The sequence below is a fragment of the Taudactylus pleione genome, unplaced genomic scaffold (assembly GCF_031769625.1).
Source record: "Taudactylus pleione unplaced genomic scaffold, aTauple2 ptg000135l, whole genome shotgun sequence".
Taxonomy (NCBI): domain Eukaryota; kingdom Metazoa; phylum Chordata; class Amphibia; order Anura; family Myobatrachidae; genus Taudactylus; species Taudactylus pleione.
The window spans coordinates 282319-296457 of record NW_028284537.1 but is presented as its reverse complement, the minus strand read 5'-3'; the positions used below and the strand labels follow the sequence as shown (position 1 = coordinate 296457).

At 44.2% G+C, this 14139-nt stretch overlaps 1 protein-coding gene across 1 annotated transcript in view; it reads left to right on the top strand.

Moving 5' to 3' along the window:
* Positions 1-14139, top strand: part of LOC148522964 (uncharacterized) — a 90854-nt gene that overhangs the window by 22425 nt on the left and 54290 nt on the right. The window contains exons 5-7 of the mRNA XM_088473438.1: positions 9260-9496; positions 12004-12075; positions 13504-13720. Coding sequence (XP_088329564.1) covers positions 9260-9496; positions 12004-12075; positions 13504-13720 — 526 coding nt within the window. The remainder of the gene's footprint in view (positions 1-9259; positions 9497-12003; positions 12076-13503; positions 13721-14139) is intronic.

Below are 14139 nucleotides of genomic sequence, written 5' to 3'. Positions count from 1 at the left end.
ACATGATGTTACAGTGCAGCACCCGCCTCCTGTCACCGAGGGGGAGCCTGCACCTTGGTGTCACCCCTCGGCGGGTGACACCCGGGTGCGGCCCGCACCCCCCGCACCCCCCTTCTGACGCCACTGCTCGGCTTTAGGGTTAGAGTTATGCTGCAGTTAGGTGACAGGTCTAGAGTTAAATTCTGCCAATGTTGACATTCTGTTGTACACATTATGCTGCTGACATTTTGAATGTTGACCTAATACACCACACCTGAATAAACATTGCCTGGTGCTCCTGGGGTACTGAATAATTGCGCTTACGTTCATTTGAGCTCCACTTTATGTGAATATTTTTCAACTTTAATACGGCTCCATAATCAGGTCCCCAATCTATGGGGTCTATTTATAGAGCTGTGAAAAGCCATGTTTTCCTGATGACTGGGCTTTTCACTACCTGCGTCTATTCACAGAGAGACTTACCGTGGAGGAAGTAATTTTTTCTTTTGCGGCGCCTCTTCTGCGTTAAAGCATCGCATCATCGTACTTTTGTATGATGAGTGTGGTTCATGAGAGAACCGTTTCTCTTGGTGTTACAGATTTGCGGTCAGCTGGCGGTGTAATTTGTTCAAACTTTCCTGTCTTTCTGGCACTCCTCCGTTTTAGCTATGCCGCCTCTATTTCCCAGCAGTTGCTTGGGTGTATTTAGCGCTATTGCTACAGTAGTGTGTGACCATCCTCGGAATGTACTCCTACGCATGCGTAAATGGGGAGAACAAGATGAGCAGGCATCATCATCTTGCATGTATATCAGCACCATAACTAGTGCTCCCGGCGCCTTGTGCAGGCTACACCCTCTTTGAAAAATGTCTCGCAGAGGGGGTGGGGCCACAATCGCCTGTGATTACAGCAATGACCAAGCGTACTCAGGCTGTTCCGGGAGGTGTAAGGGCAGCGGTGTGCACATCTGAAGCGTCCTCAGGATGTTCCGGGGAGGTGTAAGGGCAGTGGTGTGCACGTCTGAAGCATCCTCAGGATGTTCCGGGGAGGTGTAAGGGCAGTGGTGTGCACATCTGAAGCGTCCGCAGGATGTTCCTGGGAGGTGTAAGGGCAGCGGTGTACACGTCTGAAGCATCCGCAGGATGTTCTTGGGAGGTGTAAGGCCAGCAGTGTGCACATCTGAAGCGTCCTCAGGATGTTCCGGGCAGCTGTAAGGGCAGCGGTGTGTACGTCTGAAGCATCCTCAGGATGTTCCGGGAGGTGTAAGGGCAGCGGTGTGCACGTCTGAAGCGTCCTCAGGATGTTCCGGGAGGTGTAAGGGCAGCGGTGTGCATGACTGAAGCTTCCTCAGGATGTTCCGGGAGGTGTAAGGGCAGCGGTGTGCGCATCTGAAGCGTCCTCAGGATGTTCCGGGGAGGTGTAATGGCAGCGGTGTGCACGTCTGAAGCGTCCTCAGGATGTTCGTGGGAGGTGTAAGGGCAGCGGTGTGCATGTCTGAAGCGTCCGCAGGATGTTCCTGAGAGGTGTAAGGGCAGCGGTGTGCACGTCTGAAGCGTCCTCAGGATGCTCCGGGGAGGTGTAAGGGCAACAGTGTGCACATCTGAAGCGTCCTCATGATGTTCCGGGGAGGTGTAAAGGCAGCGGTGTGCACGTCTGAAGCGTCCTCAGGATGTTCCGGGGAGGTGTAAGGGCAGCGGTGTGCACATCTGAAGCGTCCTCATGATGTTCGTGGGTGGTGTAAGGGCAGCGGTGTGCACGCCTGAAGTGTCCTCAGGATGTTCCGGGGAGGTGTAAGGGCAGCGGTGTGCACGTCTGAAGCGTCCTCAGGATGTTCCGGGCAGGTGTAAGGGCAGCGGTGTGCACGCCTGAAGCGTCCTCAGGATGTTCCGGGGAGGTGTAAGGGCAGCGGTGTGCACGCCTGAAGCGTCCTCAGGATGTTCCGTGGAGGTGTAAGGGCAGCGGTGTGCACATCTGAAGCGTCCTCAGGATGTTCCGGGGAGGTGTAAGGGCAGCGGTGTGCACGTCTGAATTGTCCTCAGGATGTTCCGGGGAGGTGTAAGGGCAGCAGTATGCACATCTGAAGCGTCCTCATGATGTTCCGGGGAGGTGTAAGGGCAGCGGTGTGCACGTCTGAATTGTCCTCAGGATGTTCCGGGGAGGTGTAAGGGCAGCGGTGTGCACATCTGAAGCGTCCTCAGGATGTTCCGGGGAGGTGTAAGGGCAGCGGTGTGCACGTCTGAATTGTCCTCAGGATGTTCCGGGGAGGTATAAGGGCAGCAGTATGCACATCTGAAGCGTCCTCATGATGTTCCGGGGAGGTGTAAGGGCAGCGGTGTGCACGTCTGAAGCGTCCTCAGGATGTTCCGGGGAGGTGTAAGGGCAGCGGTGTGCACGTCTGAAGCATCCTCAGGATGTTCCGGGAGGTGTAAACAGGGGCGCCGAGAGGGGGGGAGCGGGTACAGATTACCGGTGCCCGAGCTTCCTGAGGGGCCCGGCGGGGGCCCGGGTCCGGCGCCGTTCCCCCTCCCTCACAGCAGCCCAGCACAAAGCGTGTGCTGAGCTGCAGTGGAGACTGCTCGTGGCTGCTGAGCACCAGCCACAGCAATCTCCTATGCCTGTGGGGGGGAGCGATCACACTGATCGCGCCCCCCCTGGCTTTGAGCAGGGCTGAGGGGGCATGCAGTGCAAACGATTAATATATACGCATTAGCTGTACGCTATACTAATGCTGATTTCAAACTATATTGCATTAATATAAACAGTTTTGGTGGATAAAAAAATTACTTTGGAGTTTTTATTTATAAACTATATTTGAAAATAAAGTACACTCTCCCTATGGAGCCAGTTACATAATCAGCATAGCCAAGATCTTCTACTGCTACAAAATACAGTACATGTATATTACAGGCTTCTATATGAAACAAAATTCATACATACAAATCAGACTTGCCTACCCTCCCGATTTGGTCGCGAGCCTCCCGAATTTCGGGTGCCGCTACCGACCCCCCGGAAAGGCAGGCAAGCCTCCCGGCTGCCGCCTGACCCCCCCAACCACTAGAAACCCCTGCTGCGGGGGGCGTGATGACACGATTCGCGTTGAATAGCGTCATCATGGCTCCGCCCCCTGCTTCACATTGCCAATATTTTCGGCATTGTGAAGAGGGGGCGGAGCCACGATGACGCGATTGTGAGGCTCCACCCCTAAAACTGCGTCATCGCCTGGCCACGCCCCCCGCTGTGCACAGACATTCAGCTCCCTCCCGGAAGGAGGGAACTGAATGTCGGCATGTATGATACAAATGTATCTTTTGACGCTATTGTAATTTGAAATCTGGGGTCTATGGGCGCACAAGACGCCAAATTAATGTGGTCAAACGTTCAACCTTTCCGGGAAAACCTTTGTGGCCAGCACTGTGTATACAATCACCCCTATGTCTGTGTTAGTATAGTGCTAATATTCTGAATAGACCCAGAAGTAAATATGGCAGGCGCTGCACTTGTCCACCAGTATTTCCTGATAATCTGCAGCCTATATAAGGGGGAAATTACCAATCCCCACAACAAATGACCTAAAAAAATATATATAAAGTATAGAGGTGCTGATTGAATCAGAAAAATGTATTAATAGATCGAAGAAATAATTGTTATTTATCCTTGAATTTTGAAATATAATAATTGTATACCTAATAGTCTATTGATGTAGGTTAGACTTTATTACATGAATATAGCATTGCAATACTAGCTACTATACATATATAACTCAGAAAAGAATGACATTTTATAATTTTTAAACAAAGTTCCGGGCGGCCGATGGTCATTTAACGTAATTATTTATATGTGTCTTTTGATCTTTTAATAAATTGTTCTGATTCAATCAGCGCCTCTATACTTTATATATAATATTCTGAATGTCAACATTTTATATGTCTGTGTGTAGTATTATGTTTTAATACACTACACTCATTTTTTATTTTGTTGTCTATTTTAAGCATATGTAGATTTTTTTTATTATGCCTCCAGCGATGACAGCTCAGTCTTATAATGTATAAAGAGCTAGTTATGACATTTTTAACACTTTTTTTTAAAACGAAGGGCCTGATTCAGAGACGGACGCTTTTTTTTTTTTTTGGAGCGGTCTCCTGGCCGCTCACATAGCTGTGGGTTGCCACCCACAGCTATAGCGAGCGGCCAGGTTGATGGTCGATATGGTCAAGACCATCGCGACCATCGGGCTTGCAACAAGACCCTTGTGGTATGGTCTCGTGGCCACAAGCCCCAGAGAGCTTTTGGCTCTAACAGAACCGGAAGCTCTCCCACTGACATCACTGGTGATGTCAGCGGGGCCGCCCCCAAACGGCAAGCATTCCATTGGGAACGCCTCCATTTGGCCGACCACCCCCCCCGGCCCGCCCACCAAATGGGGCGAGCTGTCACTCACCATCGACAGCTTGCCCCCTTTGGTGCGAGACCCAGAGCGACGGAGCACTCGTCGCTAGCCGGGTCTCGCGCATGCCCAGTGGGCAAACATCGACCCAGTTGCGAGCGCTCAGCGCTTGCGACCGGGTCTGAGTCAGGCCCAAAGTATGCTCCTTTCAGTATTTAGCTTACCCCTGTTTGTCACTGTACCGTTTACGCCATCTATAGATAGCAATAGTGATGCGGTTCCTATTGCCGGCAATACGGTCCCCCCAGCAACAGACTTTGCAAGCTTCAGCGACTGCTTCCGGGCATTAGCGAGTCTCCGCCGGGTGAAAGTGTTATGTGCATAGCACAGAAGCCCGTCACTGACAGCGATAGGCTGCCACCCACATAGCAGAGGATGCCGGAGAGGTAAGTTACGTTAAATACCAATGGCATATTCATTAGTATCCCTGCGAAATATGCCGCTGGTAATAAGCATTGTTATTATATGGGGCCCATAGTATTTGGTTACAAATCTACATGGAATAAAGCTTTTGTGCTGCAACCAGGATGCAGTGTTTTATCTCTGATTAGTCGTCTGTGCTAAATCCTCTAACAAAAACTGCTCAACCGTCTCCAACTGGATAACGATGCAAAGCACCATGAATCAATTGGAACGAGATGGAAGCCTTTCTGCATTCCGTGTATATTAAATGATGGTGTCACTTTCCCTAATACCATTAGTTACAAACCTTTTATACACGTAATCATTCTTCCCATTAACGCTCTCTGGGGTATAAAATTGTCTCCTGTTCTGTTGATCGTGATTTGTCAGTTGAGATCAGTATCTGCTCCGATGACGAGGGAACAGGACAATTTCGCTATTTATCTCCTCATTTTATCTTCTTAAGGTGGCACTAACCACCCAGAAAGCACCGTCAAGCCTCTGTTCAGACGCATGATAGTGATGAATGGCTCTTTTGTACTGACCTATGTCATGCCTACAAAAGTAAATAAGTCAATTAAAAGTCTACATACATACATTGCTGATAATAGTGAACTTTATTCACTTGTCATATGGAAAAGAGACCTGACAAAGTATAAATGTTAAAGGAAATACCGTATATTTTTTCCCCTATTTTTAACACATATGAAGCAGTGTGTACATTAGGCTAAAGAGGTCTATTTATTAAGATTCTGGCCTCGAAAATTAGCAGATGTGGCGGGCCCAAGTGCTGGTAGGCGTGGCCACAGGGTGGGTATGGCTATGCCCCAGTGTAAATGTGTAGGGCGCACACTGGGGGCAAGCTCAGAGTATCTCAGGGGTGTGCTTACATGTCCCCTGCACTTTTGGGTCTATACAGAGTAGAGATGGCAATCATATTCTTCTTTATTTTGATAAATAGGCCCATTAGTGTGCCTTTGCATATTATTATGGGGTTATCGCGGCTATAGAACAGGGGTTCTTAAACTATGGTCCATATCCTAAAACGTAGCTAAAAAACAACAGTATTCTAGTGTAACTATTAATAAACTAATGATCAATTGTATTTTTATATTATTTGTACAAATATTTAATCTCCTAGCAAATAGGCTATAGTACATACATGCTGTGGTGGTTTGTTTTTATTGCAATTAAATCGCAGCTCTTATGACAGTGAGAAACCCAAAGAGAAAGCCTTGACACAAGAGGAAGCCTTAACACAAGAGAAAGCCTTAACACAAAAGGAAGCCTTAACACAAGAGAAAGCCTTAACACAAGAGAAAGCCTTAACACAAGAAGAAGCCTTAACACAGGAGAAATCCTTAACACAAGAGAAAGCCTTAACACAAGAGGAAACCTTAACACAAGAGGAGGCCTTAACACAAGAGGAAGCCTTAACACCAGAGGAAGCCTTAACACAAGAGGAAGCCTTAACACAAGAGGAAGCCTTAACACCAGAGGAAGCCTTAACACAAGAGGAAGCCTTAACACAAGAGAAGGTCTTAACACAAGAGGAAGCCTTAACACAAGAGGAAGCCTTAACACAAAAGGAAGCCTTAAAACAATAGTAAGCCTTAACACAAGAGGAAGCCTTAACACAAGAGAAAGCCTTAACACAAGAAGAAGCCTTAACACAAGAGAAATCCTTAACACAAGAGAAAGCCTTAACACAAGAGGAAGCCTTAACACCAGAGGAAGCCTTAACACCAGAGGAAGCCTTAACACAAGAGGAAGCCTTAACACCAGAGAAAGCCTTAACACAAGAGAAAGCCTTAACACAAGAGGAAGCCTTAATACCAGAGGAAACCTTAACACAAGAGGAAGCTTTAACACCAGAGGAAGCCTTAACACAAGAGGAAGCCTTAACACAAGAGGAAGCCTTAACACAAGAGGAAGCCTTAACACCAGAGAAAGCCTTAACACAAGAGAAAGCCTTAACACAAGAGGAAGCCTTAACACAAGAGAAAGCCTTAACACAAGAGGAAGCGTGTCTATTTGTACTACTCGCTTGTAACACTGGAATTTGTCAAAGTATTACGTATATGTGTATAATTAATTTCACAAGGTCTGATCGCTAGGTCGATGAAGACAACAGACCTATCACTGCAGGGGCAAGTATGAGAGTGGGTGGTTGGATGAGACAGAGTGGGGCGGTGGGGGTTGCAGAGAGGCATAAAAGTGGGGGCTGGGGCCAGAAAGAACGGGGACCATTACTTTATATATAATAACTTGGTAAATGGTGGCAACTTTATTTCAACGTTTTATTGTTGGAATAAAGTTGGATTGCTAATTCACCTGCTGTGGATTCCCTGAGTGCCGCCATTCACAAAGTTTGTACTATTTGTTTATATTTATTCCTTTTCTGAAAAGCAATAGGGCCAAGCAAATTTTCAAGGGCCATGTGAGTGCCAGAATTAATTTTTATGTTACAGTATATACAGATGTGTTCACATACATCTATCCTCCGTGCGCTACAAGTCACGTAACGCGTGAGCGCCCTGTGACTTGGTAGCGCCGAACATCTTTTCGTGTGACTTTTTACCTTCCAATGCGTCTTATTCGCACAGCTGTGCAAATAAGACGCATTGAAAGGTAAAAAAAAGTCGCACAAAAAGACGCTCATCGCTACCGAGTTACACCACGGCATGGCGCGATTAGATGGGCTGTTTAACGCGCAAGGAGGATAGATGTATGTGGACACATCTGTATGTATACTAATTTATTTACTTCATAGATAGGACAGGACACCAGTGCAGTGTTAAATTACACGAAGTAAGTAAGGCAACAGTGAGTGTGTGTATGTATATATATATATATATATATATATATATATATACATATATATATATATATACACAAAGATACCCTATTATTTGCGCTAAAACTATTGATGATACTGATATGTAACCAACACTTAAATCTAATAGAGTGGATGGCTGCACCTTTCACCTAATATCTGTTAGACAGATATGGGGGGAAATGGAAACCAAGAAAGAAGAGAAAGGGCGCTCTAATGTACAAAATATAAAAATATATTAAAATACAAAATGTGTAAATAACACAAACTGAATAATTAAAAAATCAACAATTAATGCAGCAATGAAGCTACTTCAATGATTAGTCCTAGATGTCGACACAAAGGATGAATCTCCCTTTCGTTTCCCAGAGAGTAGATTTATTGAGTCCTTTGTTGGTCTTTAAAGGATTTTGTAGAGGTCATAAATCCTGTTTTCAGGGTTAGCAATGATTCCTTGTAATGTTGCTGAAAAATACCCTTCCACCAAAAATACACCCAAACAGGCCAAAAGGCCTCTATTATTATTTGAATAAAACACTTCAATCTCAATAAAAAAGAACAATATTTATTCAATAAAATCAGTGAAACTGATGAGCTTACATCAAACACTAGTCAAAATACGATGGAGACCCCTCTGTATGTATACTAATTTATTTACTTCATAGATAGGACAGGACACCAGTGCAGTTTTAAAATACACGAAGTAAGTAAGGCAACAGTGAGTGTGTATATATATATATATATATATATATTATATATATGTATATATATATATATATATATATATATATTATAGACCACCTTACTGCACCTGCAATCATGAGGGAGGGACTTAAATGCAATCCAAAATACAGAAGATCCGGTTTTTAGGTTCAAGTTCAGAGCTTGGCGAGAAGACCCGAGTCTGTAGTGGGGCTGCACCACAGTCCAAATTTCAAATAGGGGAGCCACCCTAAGCACTGCCAAATATCGCCAGCTGGGACTCACTGGCAGTTGGTGTGGCTCCCCTATTTGAATTTTGGACTGCGCTGCAGCCCCACCTCTGGAGCCACCACGGGTCGGGACTTGGTGCGACTTGGAACCCCCAACATTCCGTTGTGTTCAGTTTCCAGCAACACTGAACCGCTCGATATTCTTGAGTGAAGAACAAGTCCGAGCTGAATTGCTCTGGATGCAAAGCATGAGCCAGTTAATTACATTTTGTTACAGTCATAACACTCCCGGCCATAATCCGATTGTGATATTTTATTAACCAGGTGAACATTCTCAGCCCTTTCCAATTACATGATTATGAGTCTGAAGTAATTATTTTCCCCGTTAATTAGCAACAATAAATAACCACTGCATCCTGTCTTTCACCCTGGCGACCTTCTTCATCCTAAAGTTGACTCCGCTATTCCATAATTTAATGCCACTTTCGGCTAGCAGGGGAAGGGGGGGGATAATGTACAGTTTCCCGAAAGGAGATAACGACATGTTTTGTGTGCTTTGGTTCTGCTTGTAATCTATCTGAGTCTCATCCATTATAACGAGGATGTTGCCACTTTCACACTTAATCAGGATACATCTGTATTCTGCCTCTGTTTGTTGTCTCGCAGAAGTCCGCTGCTGCCGGCGAGCAATATGACATGGTGTTTATCGATGCTACGGAGAAGAATCCTATAAATTATTACAACCTGATTATGAGCAGCAATATGCTGAGAATGAACGGTGTGATTTGTGTACAAAGTCTTCCTGCAAACGAGACGAGCAGCCAGGAGCACATCAGTGATGAGATGGGATTTACGTCCAAGAAAATGACAGATGTAATTAATGCAGATGCCAGACTGGAGCAGGTTAGTGCTCTCAGCCAAGAATACAGGAGGCTGCGCTTGTGTTGGTGGACGGAGTAATTGAACAAACACGAGGAAATATTTAATTTTAACAATTGAGTTTAGAACAGATATTCAGCCTTTATTGCTTTTGGGTAGTAAGAGAACATGGCAGGATATCCCAGCTGAGGATTCGGTTCTGTGACCTTGGTGTTTTTGCTCTTCTTAGAGAAGAAATGACATTAATTTAAATTTTTTGGAAAAAAAATAATTTTACCCTGCTTATTTTAATAGATTGAAAAAAAAAAATTCTAACAATTTTTTATTTTTTTTAACTTTTCTTTTGTTTTAACCATACGGGTGCACAAAGTAAGTAACAGGCAAAAAAAAAAAAAAAAAAGCAAATTAAAACCTGTGTAACATATAAACCACTAACGGAGTAAACACAAGCGGACCACAGGGGTGATTTTGAACAATTGCATCCCTTTATGTACAGTATACAAGTACAAAGTTGTTCATATCTCCCCCTGTTAGGACCACCGGCCTAACCTATATTTCAATTATAGGAGGTAAAGGAGCAGATATAAGGGAGGCCAGTAGAGCCTTAAAGGCAGGTAGCGTGGACAAAATGTCAGTGGATGAGATAGATGTGGCATGTTGTAGTAAGTGGGGAGATGTCAGGGTAGCTCTGGCTCATATTTTGCATTAAGGTTTGGGGGTTAGATTTACTAAAACTTATAAAAAAGTAAAAGTGGTGGTGCTTCCCTGATCAACCAATCAGATTCTAGCTATAGCTTATCCAGTACATTCTAGAAAATGATAGCTAGCTTCTCATTGGTTATTGGATGACAACTCCACTTTTTCATTTTGGAAGTTTTATTACATCTACATTTAAGGTGTGTTAAGCTACTTCAAAGATATAGCAGGGTAATTCCATAACCGTGCCGGCCTCAACGCCCCGTCCCCAGAACATGTGATGTTATGATATCATTATTGCGGACAGCCATGTAGCTCCTATGGACGTACTGCCGAGTACTTTACTTGGATTACAGGGCTCCTCACAAACCAAAGAAAGGTGCCTTTGGGGCACAGACAGCCCCCACCCCCCTTGGCCTTGTGCCCCAAGGTGACACATGTCAAAAACTCCTACCTATGGGGGGCCCATCTTCCTTGTCAAAGTTACATGTGTTATATACATTTTTCACCATTGGGTGGTGCATAGAGGCCCTTTACAAACTTTTGAAATGGGGTCTTCAAATACCTAGTTACGCCCCTGGCTACATCACTGATTTTATGTCATCTATTCAGAGGGGACTTTGCGGTTTTGCAATTGTAAAGCTTATCTCTTTCCAACAAGAACAATGTTGAATGGAGGTAATGAAAAATTGCGTTTTGGTGTCACAAGAACACAATATTACAGCGTTCTGAAACACTCATTCTATTTTTACCAAATAAAAATAATTTAAAAGTCCCTGTTTGATTTCTGAAAATATAGAACAAATTATAAGTATAGAAATATTGTGCTTTTCCAGTATTAAAATGCATATCCTATTGAATGAATGTCCTGTATTGTGTAATAAATTGGCAATTAGGTTTACATGTAAATTCTTACCAACGGTTGGGGGTATATTTACTAAAGTGAGAGTTTTTAGAAGTTGAGATGTTGCCCAGAGCAACCAATCAGATTCTACTTAACATTTAACTAGCATCTTCTAGAAGATAATACCTAGAATCTGATTGGTTGCTATACCTGTGTACGTGGGTATTGGCCAAACTTACTAATGGGGGCCCATGCCATTCTGCTGGAGCACTGACTGGCAGGATTCTAACTTGTGTGGGCACCACTGAAGAATCATACTTGTCCCTGGTCCTTATAAGTAAGTTTTTCATAGCACGATCTTCAAAACGATGATGTGTGTATGAATACAAGGCCTGATTCACTACTGATCGCAACAGCAATTGCAATAGCGATTACGCACGCAGTCTCACTGCGATAGTATGCTAATCCACTGTGATCGCTATGCCCTCGCAGCACTACATAAGGACGCCCACTTTACCTTACACACATCCGTCATATTTAGCAAGACTGTGAAACCATCGGTAACATCGAGTACCATCGCAGCCTCACGCACACTTGCACAAACTCTGACCATACTCAGGAATTGCTAACATCGTTGCACGCTATGAGACCTCAGGCTGCATATGGCATCGCAGTGGATAATTTATGTTTGCCCATGCAACGTTGTTCAAACGCACTGGCACCCCTGCGTTTCGCCGACCACGCACCCTGTCACCTCCCACAAACGGTTCTTCCTGTCAATCACTCTGCGATGGGTCTGTATAGTCACTGCAATCGCAGTCCCGATCGCAGTGGCCGGTTCACGTACGTGCACTGCAATGCATATGCATGTGCAGAACGCAACAATCGGCCGATTGCGTGCGTAATCGCGGTTGCGATAAGTAGTGAATCAGGCCCATGGTCATTGTCCTGTGTACAAACATCAGTCATTGTTATTTTTTGTCCTCTAAAGGTAGAATCTCCAAGAGATTGGGGGGTGATTATGGCAAAACGAATACCGGTCTCTCATCTCCCAGAAACAATGGTAAGGTCACACTCAGAATCTCTGTAATAATGTTCACTGACTGAGCCAAACATAGACTAGTAGCGTGAAAGGGGAAAATAATTCATAATACAGTAATCTTCCTCAAAGCAGTGAGCTCAGAAGACTGGGGAATGCTAGATGGTGGGATTGAAGAGCCCCTCCCAAATTCTATACTCATCACACTATAGGGGCATAGACGGGGGAGGAACACATGGCAATATTACATTGCTTCCACCATAGCCACCAATTGGGTTCCGGACGATAAACAGACAGTAATTAGTTAGACAATGTCTAGATAGACACTAGATATTAGACAGTTAATAGTTAGACAAGGATAAACGTTCGACACAGACAAAAGTCAGACGCACTAAAGTTAGACATGTAAAAAGTTCGGCAGGTACAAAAGATCGACAGGGTCAAAAGTTCGACATGAAAAAGATTGACACAAAAATGGTCGACGCATTTTTTTTTTTGCTTTTTAGGATTAGGGTTAGGTTTAGGGTTAGGCACTTACTGGAGGATTAGGGTTAGGCACTACCCCCACGGTTAGGGTTAGGCACCAGGAGGGAGGGTTAGGGTTAGGCACCAAGGGGAGGGTTAGGGTGAAGATTAGGGCTAAAAATAAAATAAAAAATTGTCGACCATTTTTGTGTCGACCATTTTCATTTCGAACTTTTGACCCTGTCGACCTTTTGTACCTGTCGAACTTTTCACATGTCTAACTTTAATGTGTCTGACTTTTGTTTGTGTCTAACTTTTTTCCCTGTCTAACTATTGACTGTCTAACATCTGGTGTCTATCTAGACCTTGTCTAAATAATTACTGTCTATCTCTTATATCACACCCCCACCGCTTACCCCCTCTACCCACCCATAAAAAACTCACTTACATTTCCGGGCACTCCTGCCACCTTTGCTGTCCAAGCAGTGGCGAATGGATCACACCACCCAACATAACAGTCTGGAATAAGGTGCCAACTGTCAGTAATGGCAGGACAGACCATTCAAATCGGGACTGTGCCACCTAAATCGGCACAGTTGGCAGGTGTGTAAATGGAGGTGCTGTCACCTACATATAGTACAGGTATCCATTTAGTGGGCTGAAAAAATACCCACAGAGTACAGCCTATCAGCTCACATCTGATCAAGTGTTATCACTGCGGGACTTTGTGGAGGTAGCTCTGATTGGCTAAGCTTCATCAGCCAATGGGAGGGATGTCATCTGGGCATCACACATCAACAAGGCCTACTTTAGTAAATTGATCAGATAATTCAATATAGAAAAGGGAACCATAAACTTTGATAGCAAAACAAAATTATTAAATATGTCATTTATTTGTTAACCAGATGAACACTCTCTGCCCTTTTAAGAAATGCTAATATTTATTTATTTATTTATTTATTTATTTATTTTTGTTCTTTTTTCTAGAAAGGAATTTTGTCAGATAATGTGTTTTGGGGATATAAAGGACGCTCTATACTCAACCGTTTGCGTTTGGACGGCAAAGTCGCCTATGTGACCGGAGGAGGTCAGGGCATTGGACGGGCATTTGCCCATGCTCTAGGGGAAGCCGGTGCTAAAGTTGCCATAATAGACATGGCACTTGAAAAAGCTGAGTCGGTGGCACGAGAACTGCATATAAAAGGTGTGTGACATTTATATACACTCACAGCTTGACAAGCTCTGCGTCTCATGCATGTAGTGGAGGCGGGCAATTTGTAGGATGAACCATTGTGTATCGGTGACTCGAACATCAACATTAGAACTTGATGCCGTGTACCGTAGAGATCTATAAAACTTCCATTGTTAGATTCATCACTAAAGCTCTTAAAAACATGTTCTGTTTTGGGCCACCCCCCTACCCCCACCACCACTGATTTTCTTCCCTTTATTTAGATATTAGTAGGAATTCTATTCTGGAGAGTCTCTAGCTAATGACCGCTAATAATTTCACAGCAGTTATGGCATTTAGTGGAGTATTTAATTTATCAAAGCTTGGAGAGAGATAACGTAGAGATAGATAAATTATTAACCAATCAGCTTCTAACTGCCATTTTACAGGCT